At 45.1% G+C, this 27,470-nt stretch overlaps 3 protein-coding genes across 3 annotated transcripts in view; 2 read left to right on the top strand and 1 right to left on the bottom strand.

Annotated features, from left to right (window-relative positions):
* Positions 1-5,113, top strand: part of LOC308166586 (uncharacterized protein) — a 5,369-nt gene extending 256 nt beyond the window's left edge. The window contains exons 1-4 of the mRNA XM_080540916.1: positions 1-778; positions 1,660-1,783; positions 2,011-2,066; positions 4,527-5,113. The exon at positions 1-778 is cut by the window's left edge and continues 256 nt beyond it. Coding sequence (XP_080397042.1) covers positions 1-778; positions 1,660-1,783; positions 2,011-2,066; positions 4,527-4,664 — 1,096 coding nt within the window. The 3' untranslated portion in view covers positions 4,665-5,113. The remainder of the gene's footprint in view (positions 779-1,659; positions 1,784-2,010; positions 2,067-4,526) is intronic.
* Positions 5,114-10,618: 5,505 nt separating this feature from the next.
* On the bottom strand, positions 10,619-16,100 carry armh4 (armadillo like helical domain containing 4; the record flags this gene model as incomplete). The annotated part of the gene is made up of 7 exons (XM_080524444.1): positions 10,619-10,693; positions 10,961-11,110; positions 12,563-12,594; positions 12,755-12,913; positions 12,984-13,133; positions 13,231-13,623; positions 15,086-16,100. The coding sequence occupies 7 exons, from the start codon at positions 16,098-16,100 to the stop codon at positions 10,619-10,621; spliced, it is 1,974 nt and encodes a 657-aa protein (XP_080380570.1).
* A 2,096-nt stretch (positions 16,101-18,196) lies between these two features.
* On the top strand, positions 18,197-26,670 carry actr10 (actin related protein 10). Its single transcript, XM_080538293.1, has 13 exons — positions 18,197-18,320; positions 19,104-19,176; positions 20,381-20,463; positions 20,773-20,881; positions 21,169-21,276; positions 21,509-21,576; positions 22,417-22,496; positions 23,181-23,216; positions 23,363-23,442; positions 23,719-23,792; positions 24,148-24,229; positions 24,997-25,198; positions 25,427-26,670. Exons 1-13 carry the CDS (start codon positions 18,244-18,246, stop codon positions 25,606-25,608), a joined length of 1,254 nt encoding a protein of 417 aa, XP_080394419.1. The 5' UTR covers positions 18,197-18,243; the 3' UTR covers positions 25,609-26,670.
* The last annotated feature ends 800 nt before the right edge of the window (positions 26,671-27,470 follow it).

The following is a 27,470-nucleotide window of genomic DNA, read 5'->3' as shown; positions in this document are numbered from 1 at the left end:
GAGCGGCGAGCCCGGGGGAGAGGAGGAACCAGGCTGCACGGTCACCTCCGGGGCAGGACAGGAGCACCAGGTCAGTGAGAACAAACGGCCGAATAAGAAAAAACAGAAAAACATGTTATCACATGTGAACCCGACTGCTGCGCTGCTCCTCAAAGCGGCGACCCAGGAACAGAACGGCTCGGTCGGGCTGTCGTCGGACGAGGATGTGAACCACAGTCACACACACACAGAACACCGACCCACGGGACACTGTGACAGCAGCAGTGAGGGGACACCGAGCGACAAACACAATAGCGATCATTGTCACCATGAGGACCACAGTCCATGTTCGAAAAACAGCAGCAGCCACCCTCACATGAACAACACTAGCATGAACGGTATGATGACTATAACCAGAACTGAGGCTATCCAAAGGTACCCTCCTGTAACCGGAGACCACCCTGGCAACGTTAGACAAGAGGAATGCGACCCCACGGAACCACCGCGACCACCGGGCGAGCCCCCCGATCACGAAGGCCTCGAAGCGCCGCGGGCTAGAGTAGACACCGACCCGACACAGCAGCACCCGGCGCCGGTGTCAGAGCTGGCTAGGCTCGATCTCAACTGCTCGCCCGGCGGCAGAGGAGAGGGAGACAGCCAGGGGATTCATTATGTCCGCTACGAGTCCGAATTACAGATGCCAGGAATCATGCGATTGATCACCAAGGACTTGTCTGAGCCTTATTCCATTTACACTTACAGGTACTTCATCCACAACTGGCCGCAGCTCTGCTTTCTGGTGAGTATCACTGATCCACAGGAAACAACACCTTACTGTGCTTCTCTTCTCTGGTGTGGTTGTTAGTAAACCAAGAATAATGACCAGCCAAACTAATTGAGATATGTGTATATGGCATAGGCCATGCCCAACTGTAGCCTACTAAGCCATGTCTATCTGGACAGGAGTATAGGTTTACTTTGCACTTCCACCCTCCCATGTCTCTCTACCTGCGATCCAACACTATAGAAACCTGAGCTGGCCTGAGTTTGGGTGTGTCTACTAGTGTGGACTAGTATGTGCTGTGGGCACTATATTTAATCACCTGTCAGTGCTTCACAGACACAGCTGAAGTGTCACACACACACACACACACACACACACACACACACACACACACACACACACACACACACACACACACACACACACACACACACACAGGCTATACAAGACCAGAACCATATATTTTGTATTTACCACTCCTACTCCATATCTAGATTAAAATACTACTCAGAGACTAGTGTTGCAGTGGGATCTGCCTGTGGTAACACTCTCTTTCAGGTCTTTCACTCTTTTTCAGGTCTTTCACTCTTATCAGGTTTCTGTTGATTTTTAACTCAATAAGCTAATAACAGAGTGCCCCAACTTAGACAGCCACTCTTTCTGTCAATCCCATGCGGTAAACAGCCCATTGTCAAGTCATATGCTACCAGTCAGCTGCTCCCAAGTCACCTAGGAGGAATGGTTATGCAACAAGGGTGAGAGGTCAGAGAAAAGACGCCTGTGTCTGCAGATCTGCAGGAGACGTGATTGATGTTTCGCTGCTCCTACAGTGACCGCCTCGGTAATCCGTCACACATTGTAAAGTTCTCTGTGTTTGTCCCCCATCCCTGCACCAGGCCATGGTGGAGCAGGAGTGTGTCGGGGCCATCGTGTGTAAGCTGGACATGCACAAGAAGATGTTCCGCCGTGGCTACATCGCCATGCTGGCCGTGGACTCCAAACACAGGAGGAAAAGCATAGGTGAGGCTTTTTGCTTTATGCTGTCAGAAAAAACAACCCAGCCTTCTAATGGCCCAAAGGGGAGGCTTTAGCCGAGTTGCTTGCACCTATCCTGTTTGTTCCAATCTGAAGGCACAGAAATGGTAGGGGTTACGGGGGAGGGCCAGGGGTTGTTTTCTTACTTGGCTGAATATTTTTCCTGACTCCGTCATTGACTCATACCCTGATGTCATTCTATCCCATTTCAGGTACTAATCTGGTGAAGAAGGCTATCTATGCCATGGTGGAGGGTGACTGTGATGAGGTAAGACTGACACCCCACGGTCCTGTTATCCCTCGTTGGCCTTCACTCTGCCAGTAACCCTGACTGGCCTGGTCACTAACTGTATATTGACTCAAGGATTTAGAGTACTAGATCTAGACTACTCCATAGCTCTTGTCTGACAGTGAGCCATGGTTTTTGTTTTGTTTTGTTTTTTGAAATCATCTGTCAGATGTTACTGCATGTGTTTGTTTGATTGGTCACTCACACACTCACTCACTCATACCCTCTTTCCACCAACACAAACCTACTTATAGTTATAGTTCTGGGCTGGTGCTAGTGCCGGTTCGCAGTTGGTTCAACTTGCGAACCTTCTAAGAACCGGTTTGCTTTTCCACTGGCCGGTTTGCTTTTCCACTGGCCGGTTTGCTTTTCCACTGGCCGGTTTGCTTTTCCACTGGCCGGTTTGCTTTTAGAGAGCCACGTCATGATGTCACGGTATACATCTCAGTTTTCCCAGCAATGCACCAACTTCAAGCACAACAACAACAATATTTATGCATATTTGTGCTGCTCGTCACAATTGCTATGGACGACGATTACATTCAAGAAGAAAGGTAATTACCTAACACGTTTTGATACGCTGCTATCGATCACATTTTGATACACTGGTATCGATCACATTGCAGTTAAACAAATGTACTAAATTTATGATACACCGATTTCTTAGGCTGCATTTACACCGCAGGTCAAAGTGACACAATTCAGATTTTTTGCTCAAGTTTTTACTCATGTGGCACAGTTCAGATATGTAACATGTAGGTGTAAAGTAAAAAAGCACATTGAATCTTATATTCTCAGATCCGATGCAGACCTCATTCTCAAGCCGGCCTCAATCAGATATGAATCGGATGTGTGTCATTTCAACTGCGGTCTAAGCAGGCAGGTCGCATATAACTGATTTGCATGTTATTGAAAATACGACTGTCTTCGCATTTTGATGATGTTTGACGTGAGTTTCACAAACCTCAACAGTGAAGTGCTCTTTCTTCTTCTTCACATACTTATGAAAGCAATGGCTTTATATTATAATATATATACCGTATTTTCCGGACTATAAGTCGCGGTTTTTTTCATACTTTGGCTGGTCCTGCGACTTATAGTCAGGTGCGACTTATATATCAATAATTCATAATCTCTGACTGACATGAACTGACATACGGTAATCTCTGACTGACATGAACCAAGGAGTAAATCCGCTAGCGCCTCATACACGATAGAATAGCCATTATACTTGACAATGTGGACATTAAACACGACAATGTGGACATTAAACATGATGTTATGGACCTTATACACAATGTTATGGACGTTAGAAACGATATTAAAGTCATTTATTCCTTCCAGAGGCTGTTTAACGTTGCAATGTTGTACCCGCGAGTAGCATTTTGCTACTTCCGGTAGCGCTTCATACGCGATAGAATAGCCATTATACTCGACAATGTGGACATTAAACATGACAATGTGGACATTAAACATGATGTTATGGACCTTATACACAATGTTATGGACGTTAGAAACGATATTAAAGTCATTTATTCCTTCCAGAGGCTGTTTAACGTTGCAATGTTGTACCCGCGAGTAGCATTTTGCTACTTCCGGTAGCGCTTCATACGCGATAGAATAGCCATTATACTCGACAATGTGGACATTAAACACGACAATTTGGACATTAAACATGATGTTATGGACCTTATACACAATGTTATGGACGTTAGAAACGATATTAAAGTCATTTATTCCTTCCAGAGGCTGTTTAACGTTGCAATGTTGTACCCGCGAGTAGCATTTTGCTACTTCCGGTAGCGCTTCATGGTCTTCTTTCCCCGCTGATTCCGCCAAGCCCGTTCCCTTGAACCATGCGACTTATAGTCCAGTGCGACTTATATGTGGTTTTTTCCTCTTCATGGCCCATTTTTGGCCTGCTGCGACTTATACTCGGGTGCGACTTATAGTCCGGAAAATACGGTAAAAGGGATTATCATTTCTGTCTCGTTTCGTTTACGTCCATTGCAAGTCCCGGCTGTCTGTTTACTTTCGTTTTCGATGTACGCATGCGGTTCATTACAAATGTTACCAATGTAAGCACAGGTATCAGATGTGGCAGGCGTTATTTTTTTTTTTTTAAAGGCACTAAATCGGAACTAGGCTTTACGACCTGCAGTGTAAATGCAGCCCTAGTCTTGGTTGATCACGATAATCCTGTCCCCAGTCTCTGACAGAAGCAGTTCTTTGTTGTAGACCAGCTAAGTGTTGGTGCCACTCTGGAACCAGTTTTCCTGGCCGAGAGCCGATTCTCTTGCCGTCGAAAGGCGAAGAACCGGTTCGAGATTAGGCACCAGCTCCGAACCGGCCCTCAAACTGCCTTGGTGGGAAAAGGGGTAACACTCACTCACCCACTTTCACTCCCTCTCTCTTATCCCATGTCTTCTGTCTCCCCAGGTGGTGTTGGAGACTGAGATCACTAACAAGTCAGCCCTGAAGCTGTATGAGAACCTCGGTTTTGTTAGAGACAAGCGGCTGTTCAGATACTACCTGAACGGCGTGGACGCCCTGCGGCTCAAACTGTGGCTCCGCTAGCAGCAAGGGGGAGGGGGGGATGACAGGTGCTGTGTGCCCACCTCTTACGGTATCAACTCCTCAGCCTCACCCCTGGCCATTTTACTCATTGACACACCCATTCATGCATACACACACACACACACACACACTACACTTGTGTCCGAACACACATACACACACATGCGTGCTTGCACATACTGTATGCACGCACACACAAACACGTTAAAGGGGCAATCTGTAATTGGTACATCGATAACTTAAATGATATAAGTTAAATTAATAATATATATATATTAATTCTTGAAGAATATAACTTATAAATGCATCATAAGCTTAGGTCAACGGTCTCATCCTATCAGAACCTAAAATATAAGGTTGTTTCACTTTTACTTAAACAAACACAGCATCAAACAATGGTTAAAACTATAAGTTTGATCTTATCGATGGTCAGTCCTTGCATCTATAGCGCTTGTCTATGAAGTTGAGAGTGGTTACATTTCTCCAGCCCCATCCCTCAGCTGTTTATCAAAAGAAGGGAGAAGGCAGGGAGCCTGCTTTCTTATTGTTTGAATTACAGATTACACCTTTAACATAAACACACATTCACAGACACTCACACACTCTTTTTTTTGTCCTTGACCTCTTCTGTCAAGGCTGATAGACAGACATCCCACCAAATGTTTTCATTTAGAGGCCACTGATAGCTGTAGGACCTGGGGAGTGGGTGGGTGTGTGTGTGTGTGGGGCTGGGGTGACATTGGCTGGGGTTTGAAGACCCGTTTGACCTTCGAACCATGACCCCAAACGGAGCACGAAGTGAGGCGTGAGGCAGGTCAGGTGGAAGCCATGAACCCAAACCCTTACAGGACTGAGCGCCACACAGAGTCATCCGACGGAACACGGGAAGAACAGAAGAGAAGAAAAGAGAACAAACAGTGTGAAATAAGGAAGTGGGGAAATAACGAGACTCGAAGTAAATATTTGAGGAGTTTATTTTTGTGTTTCTTTTTTTAATCTTATTAGTCAAATGGGGGTGGGGTGGGGGGGGTTGGAAAAGCTATAGCGTGTGTCTGTGTAGCGTCTGTGTCTGTGTGTGTGTGTGTGTGTGTGTGTGTGTGCGCGTGCAGCGTCAGTGTGTGTGTGTGAGTATGTACGGATGTGTGTGTGGGCGAGAATCGTGAGTCGTGGTGCGTCTGTGTTTATCTCCCTCTGTCTGTGTTTTTGTTGTCCCCGGTGGTTGAGTGGACACGGCGGTCTCTTGCTGTTCTGTTTCCCCCCTCTCGCCTCAGCCTCAAGAGTGTGAGCCTGTAAAGATATGCATGCATTTATTTTAACACAAGTGAGGGGTATGAGTGAGTGTTGAGTGTGTGTTGATTAACACTCAGAACATGGCCTGGTCTGAAATCCCCCCCGTAGTCCTTTCCACTTCAGTGTTTGCAGATTTGACGGATGCGGATTGGTGGAAGCAACGTGGTCGATCGGAACGCCTGATGAAGCATAACCCTGTCTCTCACATCTGTCTGATTCTCTCAGATCCGTAAACACTGGAGAAGGAGGGGCTTAGGAGCTGTTTATGGACCATGCTCATGTTTGTCCTTTTGCAGATCAAAGCTAATGCTCCCAAAATGCACTGCCAGCCATGAAAACTCCGCAAATACCCTAGAAGGAGAGGAGAGGATCCACTCTGTTAAGAGAGGATACAAAAAAGATGTGTAGCTGTGGGGGGAAGCGGGTTCGTTCATTCTGATTCTCCTAGCTTGCAGATGTGATTTAAGTTCCCGTGCGCCACGGTCTGTCATCACCCCAGTCATCTGTCTTGGTGGACGTCTAGAGCAGCAGGGCCCAGCTTCTGGTCAGACCGGAGTTATAGTATTAAATATGCTGGATTCCTCACGGCTTCGCTGTGTGCGTGCGTGCGTTTGTCTCTGGTAAAGACAGACGAGTATTCTTAGCCGTTTTTAATTTCAAATTTTGCTCTCGAGTTTATTTAGAATGCTTATCATACACGCGCACACTCCCTGTAATGGCTGAGCCCAGTGTGAACCTCCCAGGGACCCTTCTCTGATGCAGAACCCCACATCACTGACATGTCTGATCTTCTCTGACCCGGGGAAAAAACCCACACACCAGGCGTCGCTAATCCACTCTAATAATAATATGCATTTGCAGCTGCTTTTTAAAACCTTTTTGTTTTCAGAGTAAATGAACAAAGTTCAGATGCACTTCGTTTGGCTATTGCTGCAGCGTGCGTGTGCGCGTGTGTGTGTGTGTGTTTTGACAATGGCGTGGAATCAGTTCTGTTAACACTCTACTTTCCTACTCCCATCGATGTCCTCTGGGCTGTCTTGATGGCACTACACAGTGCATGTGCAGGTTTTTGCTCTAGCCCAAGCGCTAACACACCTGAGTCAGTTAATCAGGTGTGGTAGGGCAAGGCTGGAACAAAACCATGCATGCCCAGGACCAGGGTCTGTTACCACTGCATTATATGTATAGACAAACCCCATTTGCAGTGTTTGCAGCTGTTGTTTTACTAAATAATTACAGGTGCAAATGCTTAGTGAATATTTCCATAGGTCTCTTTGGCTAAATAAGACAGGTCTTCGAGCCCAGGATGGGAAGTGAGATGGGGTGTTTACAGACTTGCCACCCACACAACAGCCTGTGACGTTTGTGTCTGTGTGTGTGTGTGTGTGTGTGTGTGTGTGTGTGTGTGTGTGTGTGTGTGTGTCTGTGTGTGTGTGTCTGTGTCTGTCTGTGTGTCTGTGTGTGTGTGTTTTGAAAAGACAGATCAGATTACCTTTTTGATTTATCTTTTTTTTTAATTGCAGATTTGTATATGAGTGTTTGTTCTCTATTCATTTGACATTTGAGAGCACTTTTTGGTGAAATGTGTTTGGGGGATCTGATTGATTGAATGACTGGGTTTCTGTTTCTTTTCTCTACTAATTTTTATTTTTTATTTTTACCCATCCTGAGGTATGACTAGAATGAGAAGGACGAGACAGAGATGATGTCATGAAACGGTACAGATGGGAGCTGAGCTTTGCGTTCAGTTCCACTCTGAGAGTTCTATTCAGCTCCCAAGGCAGATGTTTAGATTTATGACATGGCTGTCTGGTCCAGCTTCAATCTAGAGGTATGAGGGTCTCCTGTCCGCTCTAAAAATGAGTCTCTATTTGGGTTCTGTCCTCGTTTATTTATCATTTTGTTGTGCCCCAAATTCTCTCCTGCTCTTGGCTCCTCTCCATGATAATCACTGATACTTGAAAATAAAGACGGAACAGGTTTCCACCATATTGGTTATACCTGTTGAGTTCTTTTAGGTCAGATATCAAAGAGAGGAGGTGAGGAAAGGAGACTATTTATGATTATTGGAACTCAGCCTTTGTTAGGGTCCCTGTTCCTTGAGCCTGGCTTGGGCAGAATGGGTCTATTTTCCCTTCCTAGTTTGTCCGGTCTGAACCCCTGGCAGTGCTAGTTGGTACCATGGGCATTATAGCCTGCCTACCACATTAGGCCAATCAGCTCAGCTTTGACCATGACAGCAGTTGAAGGGCTTTGTCATCAGACTCAGTTTCTTACCATGGCCTGTAGTAATATCTTCCCAGTATGTGCCATTTATGGCTTAATTTCAAATCTATTTTGGGGTTTCACCACAGAGGGGGGGGGTGAACTGTCTAGCCAGTTAAAAATTCAAATGTCAAAGGTGTTACCCGAGGGTCTTTAAACTGGTCCTGTAGGGCCACCGTCCCATAGGTTGCCTAGCTACCACTCACCCCAGAGCCAACCCCGCTCTCCTCCCCTCTCTGGACGACGTTGAGTATTTTCAAGCTTTTTATTGGGATGTTCCGGTTGTTTACGCCTACAAGAAACAGGCCTGTTGATAGGATAGGCACCATAGGTCTGGGTGGTAAGCTGCCCCTCGCACACTGTGGCTTCCCTGGACCAGCGCCCAGCGAACAGGGACTCCAGCAGTCTCTGAGGTGACCAGCACTGGACCACTCCTATCTATAACTTGGGCTACGGGAAGAGACAGAAGTTTTTTTTTGCATGTCCGATTTCTGGTCCCCTGTCCCTCTTCCCCTGTATCCTCTTGATTTCAATCTGAAAATGTCAGACGATATCTTTTATTTAATGTGGAAAAAGAACACAGAAATAAATTATTTGATTTTTTTAATGCTGTAAGCTGGGTCGTCATGGTTGACTGTTCTCTCATTTCATGCATACGAACACCATCCAAACACGATTATGTTTTTGGATTTGCCTAGAAAGAAAAAGGGTTTCTCTTTCATATTCAGGATGAAACATAATTTATTATATCATTGTGATGTATGATGTGTTAAACATATAATTTAAGATTAGCCATTTTGAGTAGCACAGAGAAACAAGTCCCACAGAGTTCTGGGTAAAAGATATATTTATTGGTAAATACTGCATTAGTATCTATAGAAAGAAATCTTAAAAGGCCATCATTTTACAGCACACAAACATGATAGTTTTATTGTGTATGCACAGGCAATAATGTCTACATATCAAGCTACCTATAAGTAGATGCTTCTACACATAGTCACGCAAAAGGTGACATCTAATTGACTATTCGTTTATGAAAGATAACTGTATTTAGTTGTTGAAAACACCTTGATATGACAATGTTATGGAGTCAGTTAAGATGCGTCATCCAGGTATAGGGGTGGAGGTAAATGGATACCATTGTCAACAGTAAAGGAAAGCCTACACTTAGAGCAGAGATGTTCAGAGAGAGCATCAACAGAAAAGAGGCTTCTACACACTGCTGTGTAGGCTTATGCTCTCCACTATGTTAATTAGTACTGTCACACCTTTACAAGTATTATCAGTTGTTTATTAGTTGATAAACATACATGGGTGTATCTAGTATAGCAGTATTGCAGAGTCTTTTTTTTATGTGGATGGGTATTTATTTACACATTGATATCAGGCACCTGTACAAAGCCATTGGAGCAACATAGCAACAATCCATTCTCCTCTCCCCAACCTGAGTTGAATTGGAGTGAAGTGGTCCCCCCCCCCCTTCACATATTCACCTGTGTGGATATGAGGTACTGAATGACATGGGCCCTCTTTGATTAGTTTGCATGGTAGGTAAATGTTGTGGAATTCTTAGGTTAGCATTATCTTGTGTACTCTTATGTACAGTTCTGTTTGGAACAACGAAAGAGCAATATCAGTAGTCAGGGCATACACAAGCATGTTTTTTTTAGCTGCGTGCTTTTAAAGGATATGACATTCCTTTTGCCTTCGTCATACCACAAAACACAGTATTAACAAATGAGTTTCCATGAAAGTATTTACATTTTTGCTTAATGTGCACTGGCACTGAGAGCTTATTGTATGTGTTCTCAGTGCATGAATAGTAGCCCATAGATGGCCATCTTACTCCAGTGACAATGAGTGCATCTCAATAGCTTAAATATTCTCCTTTTCTCCTCTCCCTCATCTACACTGATCGGAGGAGATGAGGTCGATGAAAGCAATATAGCAGATGTATAATGGAGAACATGATTTCTCCCTAGCCATTTTTTACCCTTAGATTCAACCCTTGTCAGCTACATACAGTATATTTACAGAATGTTATGTCAGGAATCTGCCCTAGCCCTTTAAGTACAAATACCCACAAATACACACCTCAAATACTCTCAGTCAAATATTCTCCAGGGAGAAGTAGAAAATCTAAGATCTAGGACCGCCTTACCCTTCCCAAATCCTCACCACACCACAACCAGTGGATGGGAAATGCAATACTGACCGTAGATCTATGTTTAAAAGGCAACTTCATCCTACTCTTGTCAAGTACTCTCTGCATCGGATGAGTCATTGCCAGACAGGCCAGAGTGATTGGTGATGCAGTAGTCATGGAGATGGAGATGTGAGCTGAGCCTACACCAACGGCGCCTCAGCCATTAGTCACGGACACAGGGCTGCAGGCGGGATCAGAACTCGTCCTCTGAGCTGTCAGCCAATAGCATGGCTTGGTCCTGTCGGTTGTTGCTTGGCTCTCTGGGTTGCTGGAGACAAAAATATACAGCGAACGCCAAAAGTCTTAACATTAGTATTATGCAGAGTCATCGTATAGAGAGAGACAGTTCAGCCAATGTTCACACCTGGCACTATGTCGGCCCCTTTTGTCGAACACTCACACTGTGATCTCTAGGCCTTATGCTGAGACTATTGGACAGATTATGCATTCGCAATCTCCAAAAGCCTCTAGTGATCACATGATAACAACATAATGATGACGTTGTTAGCGCTCGTAGTGTGCTGCGTGTATTAACCTCTGTCTGCCTGACCTTCCTCCTCTGGTGTTTGAAGCTGTCCCTCCTCTTGCGGTGGATCATCCTGATGCTGTAGAGGGCCCCGACGATAAGCAGGGCCCCGGCGATGCCGATGCCCACAGGGGCCAACATACCAGACACATACCCTGCCTAAAGGGAGGGAGGGAGGGAGAGAGGGAGGGGGGAAGGGAAGGAGAAGGGATGTAGGGAGAGAGAGAGGGGGGGGGAGGGATGTAGGGAGAGAGAGAGAAAGAGAGGGGGCGGAGAAGGGAGGTAGGGAGAGAGGGGGGGGGGAGAAGGGATGTAGGGAGAGAGAGGGGAGAGAAGGGATGTAGGGAGAGAGAGGGGGGAGAAAGGATGTAGGGAGAGAGAGAGAAAGAGAGGGGGGGAAGGGAGGTAGGGAGAGAGAGAGAGGGGGGAGAGAAGGGATGTAGGGAGAGAGAAAGAGAAAGGGGGGAGAGAAGGGAGGTAGGGAGAGAGAGAGGGGGGGAGAAGGGATGTAGGGAGAGAGAGATAAAGAGAGGGGGAAGAAGGGAGGTAGGGAGCAAGAGATAAAGAGAGAGAGAAAGATAGAGAGAGGGGGGGAGAAGGGAGATAGGGAGAGAGAGAAAAAGAGAGGGGGGGAGAGAAGGGAGGTAGGGAGAGAGAGAAAAAGAGAGGGGGGGAGAGAAGGGAGGTAGGGGGCGAGAGATAAAGAGAGAGAGAGAGAGACAGAGAGAGGGGGGAAGAAGGGAGATAGGGAGTGAGAGATAAAGAGAGAGACAGAGACAGAGACAGACAGGGAGACAGAAACAAGGGCAGTAGATGAGAAACAGGCTGGACCTTAGAGAACACTTTGTTGCCACAGGCTTTTTGACAGTTGGGTGGTGGTGGATGAGGTAAGTTCCACCTTTGTAATTCAATTAAATTCAACTTTATTTCAGACACATAGGTCCATATCAGTATAAAAAATAATAAAATACAATACAAGGACAACAACACAAATATAATCATTGCAGTGCACAGTGCAAGTCCACAGAGATTAAAATACATACAGACATGAGGAGGAAACAAGAGGAGTACCTTGTGTCACTTTGTGTGGCCATTCAGTTAAGGCCATTATGATTACATTTTTTGTAATAAATTAATCAACACATACATTTGTACATACAATTCCTCAATACAGCATGAAAGGTGGGAACATTACTAGTCACAAACATGACTTGCACTTGTCCATCTTGGGAGCTTGAGCAAGATTCTGAATGCATCATTAAATGCCACCTGAAGCTTGTTCATTGTTGCTTTACTATCCTGCACCACAAGTGGGCTGTATAGAGTGTACAGTAGGCTCTAAAAAGGGCTGTTTTAATATCCTCTGTACACATAAGACATTTGCGTGCCAGCATATTGGCTTGTGCATACAGTTTGCAACACTGACGCTGCACATCGTCGTCATCACATAGATCATTCCTGATGAGGTGACCCAAAAATCTTACTTTGTTCACCACATTTAGCGCTTGGTCTGCCATAAAGAAGGAAGGAAAATCTTTGCATAATATATGCACTCATTTTGTGCTTCCAAATAAAATAGAGCCCTAAATGAGCAGCAGGGGGCAGGCTTACCTTTTCCCTGATCAGCTCCACCCAGCTACGCACTGAACAAGAGGAAACATGGATTTGATTAATTACTCATTAAACACACAAGTCCCAATATTTCATGCGTGTGTGTGTGTGTGTGTGTGCGTGTGTGCGTGCGTGCGTGTGCATGTCCGTGTGCGTGTGCTTGTACTTGTGCGTGTGTGTGTGTGCTCTCACTCAGGCCCTGGTTGCGCTGCACCCAGACAGGGGGTGGGGGGATCAGGCTGTAGGGGGGACGTGTGGGGGCAGGCATGGGGGTTTCAGTCAGGTCCTCTTCGCTCTCCTCTTCCTCAGATTCCTCTGTGTTCTCATCCTCCTCATCCTCATCTGGCTCCTCTGTAGAGGAGACAAGAAAAAAACATGATTCAACTCTTGTTTGTCATAAGGTTCCTCTTTAGGTTCTTACCTTCAGACTCCAGTTGCTCCAGTCCTGATCTGGGTTTGGGCGCAGGCTGGTGGGTTGCCTTGGTGACTGTTGTCATGGGAGTCTGATTGGATGAGGGGGAGGGGACTGAAGTGGGCAGGGTTTTCTCAAGGGTCTGTATCATCTCACCACCTAGATGCACAATCACAGAAATTAGGTCACACAGTTACTGGTTAAGAGAGTTTAAAAATCATTAAAAAATAATTTTGTAATCATTTTGTCCTCTCACCTGTCTCACTGTAGCCCTCTGGCAGGTCTGCCTCTGTCTCCGAAGGGGGCGGGTCTATGGGTAGACCTGAGGGGCTGATAGGTTCAGAGATCTCGGCTCCCGACGTCTGCCACGGTGACATCCAATCCGGTAACAACAGTGGCGGGGCATGGGAGGGACCGTCGTCTGTATCCACGGTGACCAGCCGTTCAAGCTCCGCCTCCGACAGCAGCATCCCTGTGGTTGCCATAGCTGCAGAAAGTTGGGATTTGCCAGGTGCGAGAGTGGCCGCCGCCCCCACCACCCCCTCCGATGTGACATCATCAAAGGGCTCAAAGATAAGCGGGAGGTCCTCTGATGACATGGTGCCCTCAGTGGCTGTGTCTTGGGAGGGAGGGGTGACCGTGTCCACTGCTACAGTTCCACCGCAAACACAGAGAGAGAGAATCAGGCACTCTGAGAGCGGTTTGCATCTGAACATGAGAGCTTGGGCCTTTAGGCCAGCGTTTCCCAAATAGTGGGTTGGGATTCAGTGAGTGTGTCTAAAACATTATGCATATGAAAAACATAGAATTCAGGTTTTTAGGTGGGTCATGGCAGAAAAACACAAAATTAATAGCTTTGAGTTCTTAGCTCCATTCTGAATTCCGGGCACACTGCTCTGCTCACAATTGAAAAATGCATAAATCAAATAACAGAGGCTAAAATTCACCCTGGTATGATTCTGTGCAGTACTCCTTTTGTCTTCCATTCTGCTTAGTTAGAAACCACAATTGACTCTTGTTTATGCTATTGCAGGAAAAAAAACTACTTTTCTGGGTCTCTTCTAGCCTTCTAGCCTGCATCTCTTTCTCCAAAAACATGGTGAGAGCTGTGTTAAAAAAAAAAATGCTTATCAAAACATAATCCTTTTACATAATACTTATATGAGAATTTGAATTTGGGCTAGCTTCTTTTCTCTTGAGGGAAGCTTTGTTTTCCTGCAGGGAAGCCAACAGTCTCACTGCAGAACAAACAGACAATCCACAGAGGGATGCCAGGAGCACATTATTGGCTCAGACAGACTCCTCTAATCCTCCCTCCACCACACCACAGAATAATAACCTGCCTCAGTCCTCACAATGCCCCAGCTTAGATGCATATATAAAGAGAGGGAGAGAGCTAGAGAGGAAGAAAGGAGTAGGGGAAGGTGGTTGGAGGCAAAGAGAGGAGGGGGGGAAGAGGGAGGGAGGGACAGAAAGAGAGGAAAGGAGAGAGAGAGGGAGGGAAGGTGAATCCTCCAAACATGTGTATAATGCACCCTGTCACTGGCGTCTTCGAGCAGTCGTGTTCATTTATTTCCACAGCAGAGTCAGAAATAGAAAGTAATTAGACTGCATGGGTCCCTGCTGGTGTTCAAAGTGGAGCGTGGAGAAGCGAGTGCCTCTCTGCCGACCATCAAAGGCGATCTCTGCCGCTAGACGTGTTGCTTTCATTTCCCTTCACTTTTTAATGAAACCTCATGCAACCTCATACAGCAAACTCAAACTGGCGGAAAAATGTGGTTCCCTGCCACAGAAGGCATGTAATGGGATTCTGTGGCATGTAATGGAATTCCATGGTGTAGACAGTGTGTGTGTGTGTGTGTGTGTGTGTGTGTGTGTGTGTGTGTGTGTGTGTGTATGTGTGTGTCTGTCTGTCTGTCTGTCTGTCTGTCTATGTGCATGTGCACGAGTGCAAACCAGTAATGAGGAGAAAGTAGACCATTTATACATCAACAACAACATCAAGTACTTCTTTGTCCAATTACCACTATTCTGTTTGAGAGAGCATCTGTATTTTCAATAGTGTGTCTATCCCTTGCCTACTCACTTTCATGGTACATGTGTTGACTCACCCCCACTCTGTTGCAGTGGTTCAGTCCAGAGGCCTTCTGGGTCTTCCTGTCTGGATGTCAGAGCTGGTCCAAGGTCAGGCAAGGCAGAGCCCCATACTGCCTGAGGGGTGGAGGTAAGAGGGGACAGTGGAGATGAGGAGATGAGATCCAGGAGAGAGTCAGAAGCAGCAGTCCCTATGTGTTTCAAGACTGAGGGAACCAGAGGCTCCATGGACGACGGCCTGGTCGTTTCTGTCTCCTGCCTCAGTAGAGGAGCTCCCAGGCTGGCCAGGCTCTGTCTGGTTCCCTCCTCCAATCCTATGTCTAGACTCTTCTCCCGTGTGGGAGCCCTCCACTCCCTAGCCGTCTCTCCCTGTGCCTGGCTGTCTGGCTCCGGCCTTGATAAGACTATGGAGGAGGCAGTAGATCCATGCATAGCAACTCTGGGTGTATTTATGCCGACTGTCATCCTCTGTTCGTCTCCCATGGACGTTAACATGGCCGTGTTGGTGGCTGGTTTATCCTCCATAGCTTCCTCTGGAACTTTCACAGGCTGCCTGTGAGTCTCGACCCCCACAGATGAGCTCCCAAAGGCAGCCACCGTCTCTGCCTCTCCTACCCTCTGGCTCCCCACCTCACCACCAACCTCCTTCGGCCCAGATCCTCCTCCATGGCTGTCCCCATTTCCTACCTGCGTCACTGGGACTATCCTCTCAGGTCTGGTTACTCCCTTAACTGTGCCAATCCCTCCCCCCTGTCCTGTGTTCTCTGATGGGTCAGTCCAGGCGCCAGCCTTTAGAACTGGCATTTCATAGGCTGACCTGCCAGCCTCTGAAGACACCGATTGGACACCTGTAGTGTGTGTTGACGTGACACTCATAGCGGTTGCAGTGCTTACACATTGTCCATTACAGCCCATATCCTCTAAGGAGGGAGTATGTTGGAGCAGGGGTGGGACTGGAGTGCTGTAGACGCAGACACAGACCCCAGCCAGAAGGAGGCGACAGAGAGTCACAGAGACAAGCATCTCTCCCATCTCTCACCACCCAGCTGGAGTCAGATGTAATTGCCTTGAGATGCTGATTGAAGATCAATGTTATGTTGTTCCCCCCTAATGGTTCAGGTTAGGTTTTTGAGAGGGTAAACTGATCCCAGAACTGTGCCTGTGGGCAACTTTTACCCACAGGTCAGCCACCCAGTGGACATAGGGACAAGGAGAGCGGAGCAGGGACAGGGTCACTGTTGAATGCAGGTCAAATCCAATCGTCTGGAGTTTCTGCAGAAAAAAGAGATGGAGTTACAGGGGAGACATGTAATATTAGTTTGAGAGCTCCCCGGCTTTTTTTTTTTTGCTGAACCCTAACCTAAGATAACTGAGGCAGAGGATTATGGTTGCATTGTGTCAGCCTTTCCTTTGATGTAGCAGCAAGTCTTACAATATGAATTGCACTGTTCAAATCGATGATTTCTCTTTCCCACTCTCACACTATCCCTCTCTATATTTTTATCATACAGACACATACATGGGTGCATGCACACATACACACACAGAATCAGTACAAATGTGACATAGCACAACCCTGAATGCTACACTTAAGAAAAGAGTAGAGTGGTATTGAAGAATAGAGTGGAATTATTTTTCATTTCATAATAATAATAATAATGCAAGCTTCTGACGAGATCAACAACATTAGACCTCTCATACACAACGTCCAACTCTGTCTAAACAACCCCGACCCCCGCTTTGCTGTTGATACACCTCTTCACCAGTAATCAATGCAATTAATGCATTCAACAAGAGTCAAGAGAGTAGCCCGCTGCTTGACACCAGGAATGCGCGTTCCATTAGCTAATTACGGGGATTAAAATAGACACCCGTCAAACAAACATCGCGCTAATGCGGCGTATTCAGGATCGACTTTATTGTATAGACATCATTTTTCCACGGGATATAGGAGTAGTGCATTACATGTAGCCTACATTCATATATTCGTTTTTATTTACCGTATCACATATGGACAGCATTAATCATCTCTAGCCTGATCGCTCTACTGGACAATGCATTTCTGCACACCAAAAACAAATAGAATGCATGAAAAGTCAGTTATAATCCATTGTCCTTACCTGACAGAGATCCGTAGATAAGGATGCTGTTTACCTCATTGCAGAGGGCTATGTGATTTTCTAGACTCCTCTTTAAGCGAAAATGTTATCATTTGTTACCTGTATTAATTGCATATCAATAACTGCCTATATTGATCCGGAAGCAAGCTGGAGGAATAGCAGTTATGCCGCTCAGCGTCATTGAATGCAATTGCTGTGGGGTGTGTATGCATGCGCGCGCTTGAGGTTCTAAACGGGCAGAGTCACTGAGCGCGTAAGCGGAAAGATTTAGGAAGAACGTAAATAAAGGTTTAATGTTGAGTGCATTAATCCACGTGCAGTTGTTAGAAAACTATATATTTTTATTTTTCAAAATCTAAATTAAGGCTGATATCCTCGTATTATGTCGTAACTCCAAGGTGGTACTGACTGGACAGCTCCTAATTGACTTAAAACCTGCTCGTGCTCTTTGGGAAGGCGCATTCCTTTGGCCTTTATTTACTCTCGAGCAGACGCATGTCAAATACAAACAGTAGCCTAGCCCACAAATACAATAAGTGTCTGTATGTTTATATTTATAGTTAAAAGGCCTACTTATATATAAGACATATGTAGGCTATACCAAAGAGCTGTAGGCTACAATATAATGTAATGATGTAAAAAATAAAATAATAATAATAATAATAATAATAATAATAATAACCTGCTTTCCCCCAAGGGGCCTACTCAACTTTTTTGAAATAGAATTCCAATGAAAGTGTAGTAGTAGGAGTAGTAGGCTAGTTTTTGTTGTTGAAATTCTCGTATTCTCCTATATCGCCTTTTTATGATGGAACTATTCGATATTTTTCGATTTTACTCTTTAAAACTGGTTTATAACAGATGGGGACCACTGACAGGGACGCCTTATTTCCAATCAGGCGATTTTCGTGGACGTCATTACTCTGTCCGATCTCAGGACCCAGCCCTGCCCAAGTTAGCTGGGAGTCAAAAGATACCGTTACATCTCCGCAATATATATGTAGTATTATATTCTCAATATCCGAGCAGGTTAAAGAGAAAGAGAGGTGGTCAACATGCCCCTGTTTGAAGGGTTAGGCAGTGGAGGAGAGAAAACTGCAGTCGTCATAGATCTGGGAGCAGCCTACACAAAGTGAGTAGCCTATAAAGCTAGCTAGCTACCAATGCGAATGTTGTTGTTAGCTATGTAGTTAATAACACCGCAATTAATCAATAGAGGTTACATTGCCATATTTCTGGCAACCAGTACAGACCACTAACTATCCAGTGTTAACTACCTAAAGTATTACGCATGCACTGTATTTGACATGGGTAGTTTGCAAGCTAACTAGCTAGCTACAGCCCTCTTGCTCTGGACTAGCCTAGCTAGCTTACTGTCTTCTCTTGCAAGTACTGCAAAGGACTGACAGGCTGACAGCCTATTATATTGAAACGATACTAGTCCAATACACATTTCAAAGCTGTACATTGCTTGTCTACAAAGACATTGTTTACACACAATAAAGTAAAACAACCGTACATTTTGGATAAGACTTACATTTTGGGCTCAACATTAAGCATACAAGTAGTTTTTGTAGTAAGAATCCATTTCTATATATAGTATTTTGAATTGAAATGACCTTTGGGCCAGATTGTGTCTTTAAAAAGATCCTGATGACAGACTTATTAGCACCAACTAGAACATCTTAACACCGTTGCATTGATTTGGCTATTAGCAGGGAGTCCTGCCTGGGGCAATCATATGAGAATCAGATGAGACCGCTATTTCATGCTCTCTGTCTGTTTATGTATTAAAACTATCCTGTTTGTCCATGGACACACATTCGAATGTCTACCAGTATTGACACTTTAGCCTGCATTGCTAACAGAAATCATTGAACCATATGAGCAACACTAATGGTTTTATGTCATGCAGATGTGGCTTTGCGGGCGAGACGGGACCCAGGTTCATCATTCCCAGTGAGATCCAGAAGCCGGGACAACAACAGGTGAGTTAGTTAGACAAGAATTCTTCAATTGGGGGTAATTGGTTGGTATCATCACATAAGGTCTTTTCACACATAGTTCCCTGTAAATGACATGGAGTCCCAACCCGGCCCGGGACCACCAGAGAGGTTCCTGTGTTGTGTCTTTTCACACATGTCAATGGCATTCCTGGGTTTTCACAAGCTACTTGAATCACGCATTCAATTGGATGCAGAACTGGAACGTAGTAGGACGAGACAGGCACGTGAGACTGCCATATGAGGGGAAGAGCGGCAGTATGGCCTTTGTTCAGACAGACACAGTTGGGTGTGTGTAAATCATAAATCATGATCATACCTCCGTTTTATATGTATTTATCATCATATTTTTCACATTAATTTAACAGTGAGTTAACTCGTATTATGCTTACCATCACAAAGTTCGCTCACCAACTAAAGCACTTGTTTATCGTTCATATAAATGTACTATACTAGTCCAAAAGCACAGTATAGAAGGACTTGGTGATGGTAAGCATAATACGAGTTAACTCAATTAGACATATAGCTAGTAACAATAAACAGACAGAACAGCGCAGCGCACGCTGTATTGTCGGCCTGAGTAAGCACAGTTGAAGCGAGGGAGTGACTGGAAATGCCACTGGTGCGCACTGCATAAACATATCACAAATGTGCATTTGATCAGTAATCTAGCTAAGTAAGTAAGCTAGCTAACTGATTGGAAATGAAGTAGTATCCAGTTGTGGAATTATATTTATCACTACTTTGGCTGATGTGATGTGGGTTAACTAGCCAACTCCGTAACATTAGCGGAGCGAACCAAAAATACAAAGTGAGAAACTACTTGCTGTGATTGGTTAAGTTTTTCCATGTGAAAACGTCTTGCGTCAGACATATGTAACCCTTTACGTGCCGGACCAGGCACTGTTCCTGCTTCTGTTCACACCCAAGCCTTCCCTGTAAATTCCATGGAATCACCCAAGGTCCTGACCAGGGAAAATGCCTGAGCGAATTTCCCTGTAAATTTCGTTCACACATGGCCCTTACTGGGAAAGCTCTTATGTGTGAATGGGGTTATAAGTGATTGGTGTCTTGGAACTTGGTAGAATTGTTGAGTGAACACCAAATATGTTTTAACTTTGTATTGTGGTGTTGGGATGATTCTTGGTTGAGTAGCATTATGACATTGTGCACTGTCTCTTTCCTACAGCCGGTCAAAGTGGTTCAGTACAACATCAACACAGAGGAACTCTACTCCAACCTCAAAGAGTTCATCCACACTCTTTACTTCAGGTGAGGCATGTCTGACTGTGGTTACACGCATGCTGCTGACACCTGATAAGGTGTAATAAACAAACGTTCATTACATTTTACTTCAGAAAGACCGAATAATAGCAACATGTATGAGTTGATAGTTTGCTGAAAAGCAAAAGCACAGTATTGACATCATGAAGTCTTTAGAGAGAGAAAAATCGCAGTGAATGTTGCTCATCAGTTTTGCTTGTCTATGGGGTCTTGTTGAAATGCTGCTGATCCTATCATAGTGTATCATGCAGGCTAAATCTCAATACTCTCTACTGTGTGTCTACTCTCCTGCCCTAGGCATCTGCTGGTGAACCCTCGTGATAGGAGGGTGGTGATCATCGAGTCCATCCTCTGCCCCTCACACTTCAGAGAGACCCTCACCAAGGTCTTCTTTAAACAGTTTGAGGTACTTGAACCACGGATTTATATGATATTTATTATATCTTTGAATTGAATAACCATGCTGACATGATTTGTGTGCCCTGGCTATAGTCATACTCTAATATCGTTAACTATAAATAATAAGTACTTTTTTTTAAAGTAGGCATGGTTGACAGTTTCAGCCATTATCTAGTCATTGTCAGGTGATCTCCATGAGACTCTCTCTTGCCACCAACACCTGGGAGATAATGGATGATGACACTCCTTTGTGAGATGTTGACTGTGTTCTTATGCCTCTGTGCTTCCTCCCAGGTCCCCTCTGTGCTGTTTGCCCCCAGTCACCTCATGTCCATCATGACGCTAGGCTTGAACTCAGGCCTGGTGATGGACTGTGGCTACACAGAGACGCTGGTGCTGCCTGTATCCTTTTCTTGTCCTTGACAGAAACTGGGATTCATTTTAGGCTTTAAATATAGTTCTACCGTCCTATGGCTGTAGAATGATTTCCATGAAATAGCCTGTACTGTGAGATGTGTCACTTGAGGATAAGAAAGAGTGACGCTGAATGTGGGTCTTTGAATAAGGCTTTGCATTATACCTTGGTTCAAGGTAGCACTATGGCAAGATTTCACTTCCTCAACTTTGAAAATAGGTCTATGAGTGCATCCCCATCCTGTCAGCCTGGGAAGCCCTGCCCTTGGGTGGAAAGGCCATTCATAAGTAAGTGGGCCTATGCGTGAGCTCATCTGTGTGTGGGAGTGGATGCCAGTTTGTATATCTTAGTCTGTGTTACGAACCCCAGATCTTATGGCTCTACGTCTAGGGGGTGTAGGGGGGGAGCCGTAACATAAAGGGTGTACGTACGCTGCCACTTGTAGTGTGGGAGGGAAAAGACTAAATAAAAGGCACAACACGAACGAACTAAAGTGCAATGATTTAATGAACAAATGGTGGTGTACAAAAACACAAGCCATAGGACAATACAAAAATAGAAAATAAACTATAGTCAAATACTAAATCAAATAAACAAACAACCAACTTAATCTTAATCTAAACAAACTACTAAATGGAAAGGTACGTACTAAATAACACAAATAACAAATAACCTAAAGCTAAGAGTCGACAAACTAACAAACAAAACACAACTAAACAGTCGACTAACAATGGGAGACAAGGAGGAGCATTTAAACAGACGGGCAGCCCTCTGATTGGAGAATGGGCAGCCTTCTGATTGGATGGGAGTGGGATGATGAATGAGGGAATGATTGGCCAATTGACAACACCTGGATGGAGAATGATAGAGGAGAACACAGAAGGGAAGGAAACACAACAAGGACACATGTGGACGTAACAGTCTGTCTTTCATCTGTCACGCAATGAGCGATAGGGGAACCATCTTGTGTTCTGCTCCTTAGAGCTTTGCACTCTTTGTTTCCGTTCCTCTGTTTCCTTCCAGTGACCGCACCTTTTGACCGGTCTCTCTAGGTGTTTGCTTGCAGAGGTACATGTCCCCCTCTCCTCTTAAGTGCTTGTATGTGTGCTTTTTTTTTACCCACCCAGGGAGTTAGATGGGCTGCTGGTGGAGCAGTGCACAGTGGACTCAGACTCCAGCACTGGGCAGAGTCTACCAACAGTCATCGGTCAGTAATATTTGCAACTTGCCCTACAATAACCCAATTTTGTGTTCATAAGGAGTAGGTTTTTGCATGGTCTTAGAAGAAGGAAACCCACTCCCTGTTTTTTTTTTATTATACATCATATGGCCTTATTTAGCCTTTCTTTCCTTCACACTGTATCCTGATGGAACATACTGTTCTCAGAAATATCCAGGTTAGAGCAGGCATCTGCGTTAGCTGAAGCAGGGCCAGGCAGTCCTAATACACATCAATAATTAAAGGAGGAACATCATAGACCTCCTCTCTGCTGAGTTGAATTGTTATCTGTCCATACCAACTCCTGATAAATGCTATAGCCTGGCATGCACTAAAACCCAAGCAAGCTGATGTCAAGAGCAACGTGCAATGTACATTAGAAGGGACTTAGTGAACTGCACCGCACCTAAATAGAGTTTGCACTCACTTCTGGAACTTGAGTTATTTATTCAGACTTACCCCCATTTGCTCCATATTTTCACGAGTTGAGAGGCATCTTTGCCTTTCCTGACTTCAACTCCACTGATGCGTGCCTACTTTTAAATTAAGCCTGAAATTATTTAGTACAGTGGCACTGAGGTGAAATGAAGGCACTGTGGTGCTATTATTTTAGACAAGTGGGTCAAAGAAGAGGAAGTCTCACTTTGTTTTCATTCGGTCCCTCATTCCCAGGCTCTATCCCAGAGGAGGTAGTGGAGGATATCAAGGGTAAGGTGTTTTGCTTTTTGTCTTTTTACAGGCAATTATTGGCATCTGTTTGGCTGTTACATGGAATGCACATCAGCACAAACAGGCAGCTAAATGTTTTCTCTGATGTAGACATGCTACAGCTGTCTGTGTTGTATTTTCCACAGTCAGAACCTGTTTTGTCAGTGACTTGCAGAGGGGACTGAAGATCCAAGAAGCCAAATTTAACCTCGAGGGTACAGCTGAGGTGAGTGATCTCATGACCTCCCAAACTGGGGTAGTAATCTTCTATCTCCTCTCCTTCATCTGAATATGATAACACAGGATAGGTAAAAGCAATATGATGCATGCACACCACACTTTTAATATCCGCCACTCCGCTTCTCTCTCTCTCTCTCTCTCTCTCTCTCTCTCTCTCTCTCTCTCTCTCTCTCTCTCTCTCTCTCTCTCTCTCTCTCTCTCTCTCTCTCTCTCTCTCTCTCTCACTCTCTCTCTCTCACTCACTCTCCCCCTCCCCTTGCAGCGTCCACCACCACCTCCTGATGTCGATTACCCATTGGATGGAGAGAAGATACTGCATATCAAAGGACCCATCAGGTAGCAGTTGATTGTATACAGCTGTTACTAGCTTATTCAACAATGCCTTCAACCATGAGGAATTCAAAAAAGTTAAAAACATTTCCAGGTCTGGAACGTTTTCAAAATTGTAAATCGTATTTGGATCTGTGCTCACGCTTCGTTGTCTGGGTCACCTTCTATTATTGAACCTGCGTTGTTTCTGCAAGGACTTTCATCATGGCCGACCGTCTCCTGTCCCAGACCAGACGTGTTTTCAGGGACTATGTTAATGGGATGTAGGGTTGTGTTATCCAGGAACACAGAGTCATATGAGGGTGACGATTTTAAAGGATGTTTTTTTTTACGGGGGGTTGTTGTTGTTGTTGTTTTCCAGGGACTCTGTCATGGAGATGCTTTTCGAGCAGGACAACGAAGAGAAGAGCGTGGCCACGTTGGTCCTCGACGCTCTGGTTAAGGTAACGTCGGAGTGCCGTTTCGCTTCCGAAAGCGGTTTTGTCCTCGAACGACTGGAGAAGAGATGCCTGAAATATGTAGATTATAGGCATGCCGTTCTATCCCATTAGAGAAATACTGAATTCTATTGAAAGCATGGTGACATTTCGGTCACAGTAACCTCCGTCAGACAGACATCTGCGTCATATCATGAATGGATAAAGTAGGAGGCCCTTATTCCTTTTTTTTTCCCGTGTCGTGCAAATCACATTCCCAAAATATATAAGACTTCCCCCTGTTGCCACGGCAACCCTCGCTTCTGCAGTTGAGCAGTGAGGTGAATTCTTTCTCAGGCAGGACAACCGATTAATCTCAATAGGCAGAGCAGCGGCCATTACTCTTCCTGTAAAACCAACGGTTTTGTGTAGCAAATAGAAATCCACTCATTGGTCTCTGTGGAGTAGAGTGACAACTACTCAGTGGTACACTACTACAGCCTGCAGTCAGTGAGGGATTCTCCCCCGAGGGCTCCAACACTGTTCTGTTGAGTGGTAACAGGGCTGCAGTGAAGTCAGCAGAACCACCCTTCATTTATTACAATATTGTTTATTATGCCTTCATATGCGACACTTGTGTCTGCATTCAGCTGCGTGGCCATGGCATGCAACTCTATAGTATGAACTGGCAAGTTCTCCCTGCCCTCTCCAACCAGAACATTGTTAGCTGTGTCACGATACGTTTCTGACGGTGCATTTTCTGGTGTGGTTGACCCCCCCCCCCCCCCTTGCAGTGCCCCATCGACACGCGCAAGGTCCTGTCTGAGAACCTGGTGATCATCGGAGGCACGGCCATGCTGCCAGGGTTCCTGCACCGCCTGCTGGCGGAGATACGCCTCCTGGTGGAGGGACCCAAGTACCGCGACGCCCTGGCCACCAAGAGCTTCCGCCTGCACTCTCCACCTGCCAAGCCCAACTGCACAGCATGGCTGGGAGGTAAAAGACAGGAGCTTAAAATATCCCAGCTCTCTCTTTGATTCCTTGCAATTCCTCTTTCCTCCGATGCGTTTTGTGAAGGAGGCGAGGGAGAGGACATGAGGGGGGGAAAAAAAGCTGCGAGACATTATATGTGACTTGTTCATTTGAGCCGGTGTCAGGATGATTCGGTACATTGCCCAAACCCTGACCCCTACTCTCCCCCCCCCCCCCCCCATTCCCCCATAGGAGCCATCTTCGGAGCACTACAAGACATCCTGGGCAGCCGATCCGTATCCCGGGATTACTACAACCAGACGGGCCGCATCCCAGACTGGTGCTGCCTGAGCTCGCCGCCCCCGGAGTCGATCTACGATGCCAGCAAGACCCCCCCTCCCCTCATGAAGAGAGCATTCTCCACTGAAAAATAAACCCGTCAGACAATATTGTATTAACCTCCCAGCCTAAACACAGCAAGTCGTCCTTAGACGTGACGGTTGCATCTCCATAATCTATAGTGGCCTCTTCTCCTTTAGCTGTTTTAGCTGTCTTGGCCCTAACATGCGCTGATCAAGATAGGTAAAAGCAATATGCATGGTAGTCTGTGCAGTCCCTTTGAGAGTAAGTACGGATCAAGCAGAGAAGAGGGGGGCTTTTTCAAACTATGGAGATGCATCCGACATCTCAACCACAGGATATGACGTCATTCATGAGCGCTATGGATTTGTTTTAGTTCGACCTGTCTCTCTACATGCCTCTTCCTATTTTTACTCTACTTCAATGCCACACTGTTAGCCTGACCCTGCTCACTCTAATCCTCAACAACGACGAAAGTGTACAGTCCTTGGAGGTCGCTGATATCCAGTCCATCTAGAATGTTTCATGAAATGCATTATCTAGAAAGTTTCAGGAAACGCATTAACTGTTTTGGTAGCCGGACCTAAGGGTTTGGGTTTGAGGGGAGGGTAAAGCCTGGAAGCAGACAGCACTCCACAAGGTTTCGATTCACAGAATACGGTAGACTGTCCCCTGTATAGGAACTGGTTGAGTGGAGCAGTATTCTGTCTGGGTCCAGGCTCGAGACAGGGGGTTCAGGGACATCACTTCCTCTTCTGAATTCTCAGACATACACCGTTTTTGAAAGTGGGTCCATGGTCACATGTGGACTGGTCTGTGAGGCAGAGGTATTGATTTGTTTCAGCCTTCATCGTCCCTGCCGAGCTGAGGCTTCTCATCTTAAAGTGTACTGTGGAGCATTTACGATCCGTTTGAATACTGTGGGGATGAAATTGTAGCTGGAGTGCAGTGCTGTTCATTTGTTGCTTAGACATTTGTCTTTGTTCAATTTGTCTTGTCATTGTGAATATCACTCCTAAGCATTGTCTTTTAGCAAAGATAGTGTTTTATTTGCCATTATTTATTGTTTCATTGTTATGTAATAAAAATATACTTAGAATTTACTTGCTCTGTAATGCATCAATTTGACATTCAAAATAAACATTCCTAGAACGCTTTTAATGTTGTTTTATTCATTATTAAAGAACTCTTATATTCATATTGTTTTGCCACCTCCATTTCTCATATGTTTTTTCTCTTTGGAGTGTTTTTTAACACTTAACACTTCAGTTTGATATTCATATAGCCTCTTACACTAGTGGAAAGCAGTGAGTACTTTCTCCAGGGAATGAATAATGTTCTCCATACTTTTACCAGGAAATGAGATCGCAGTCAGGGGTATTGTTTGAAGATAGTTTACAGACATACGCCAGCTTTTCCTTTGAAGGTTACGGTATTCAATCCCATAGGAGTCATAAAACGGTTGGCTGTATATTCTGCTAATATGACATAACAAGCCGTAGACTGAGCAATGGTATCGCAGAGCCACTGTCCTCTATCTCAACTGGATGAAGCTGTAGTCATTCACGTTGGCCTGTTCAGATCAGAGCCAGGGGAGAGAGAGTTTTGTCACTGAAATAGTCTGCGGAAATATGGCAACATCTAGATTACATGAGGTATGGAGCAGTGAATTAGGCCATTTATTAAGGCTCACATGAAGCAATCAAGAAAATGTCAGAACAGTATAACCAGAACTGCAACATCACAGTGTTCACGACAATGCGTAAAGCATAGCCTAGCACAACGTTACATGAATGAATGGTCTTTATTGTCATTGATATAGTAGTACAGGTACCAAACAACGAAATTTGGGAGGGGGGGCTCCCCTGGTGCTAGGAAAGAAAAAAAAAAGAAGAAGGGAAAGGAGCTGGTTTACATAAATAAAGGCTATATACAC

The sequence above is a fragment of the Nansenia antarctica genome (genome assembly GCF_963989245.1).
Source record: "Nansenia antarctica genome assembly, chromosome: 1".
NCBI lineage: Eukaryota > Metazoa > Chordata > Actinopteri > Argentiniformes > Microstomatidae > Nansenia > Nansenia antarctica.
This window is presented reverse-complemented; position numbering and strand designations above follow the sequence as displayed.

Coding starts and splice junctions, on each gene's coding strand:
- actr10 (XM_080538293.1), top strand. CDS start 18,244: ATGCCCCTGTTTGAAGGGTTAGGCAGTGGAGGAGAGAAAACTGCAGTC. Junction 19,177..20,380: donor AGAAGCCGGGACAACAACAG/GTGAGTTAGTTA, acceptor TCTTTCCTACAG/CCGGTCAAAGTGGTTCAGTA. Junction 20,882..21,168: donor TCTTCTTTAAACAGTTTGAG/GTACTTGAACCA, acceptor GCTTCCTCCCAG/GTCCCCTCTGTGCTGTTTGC.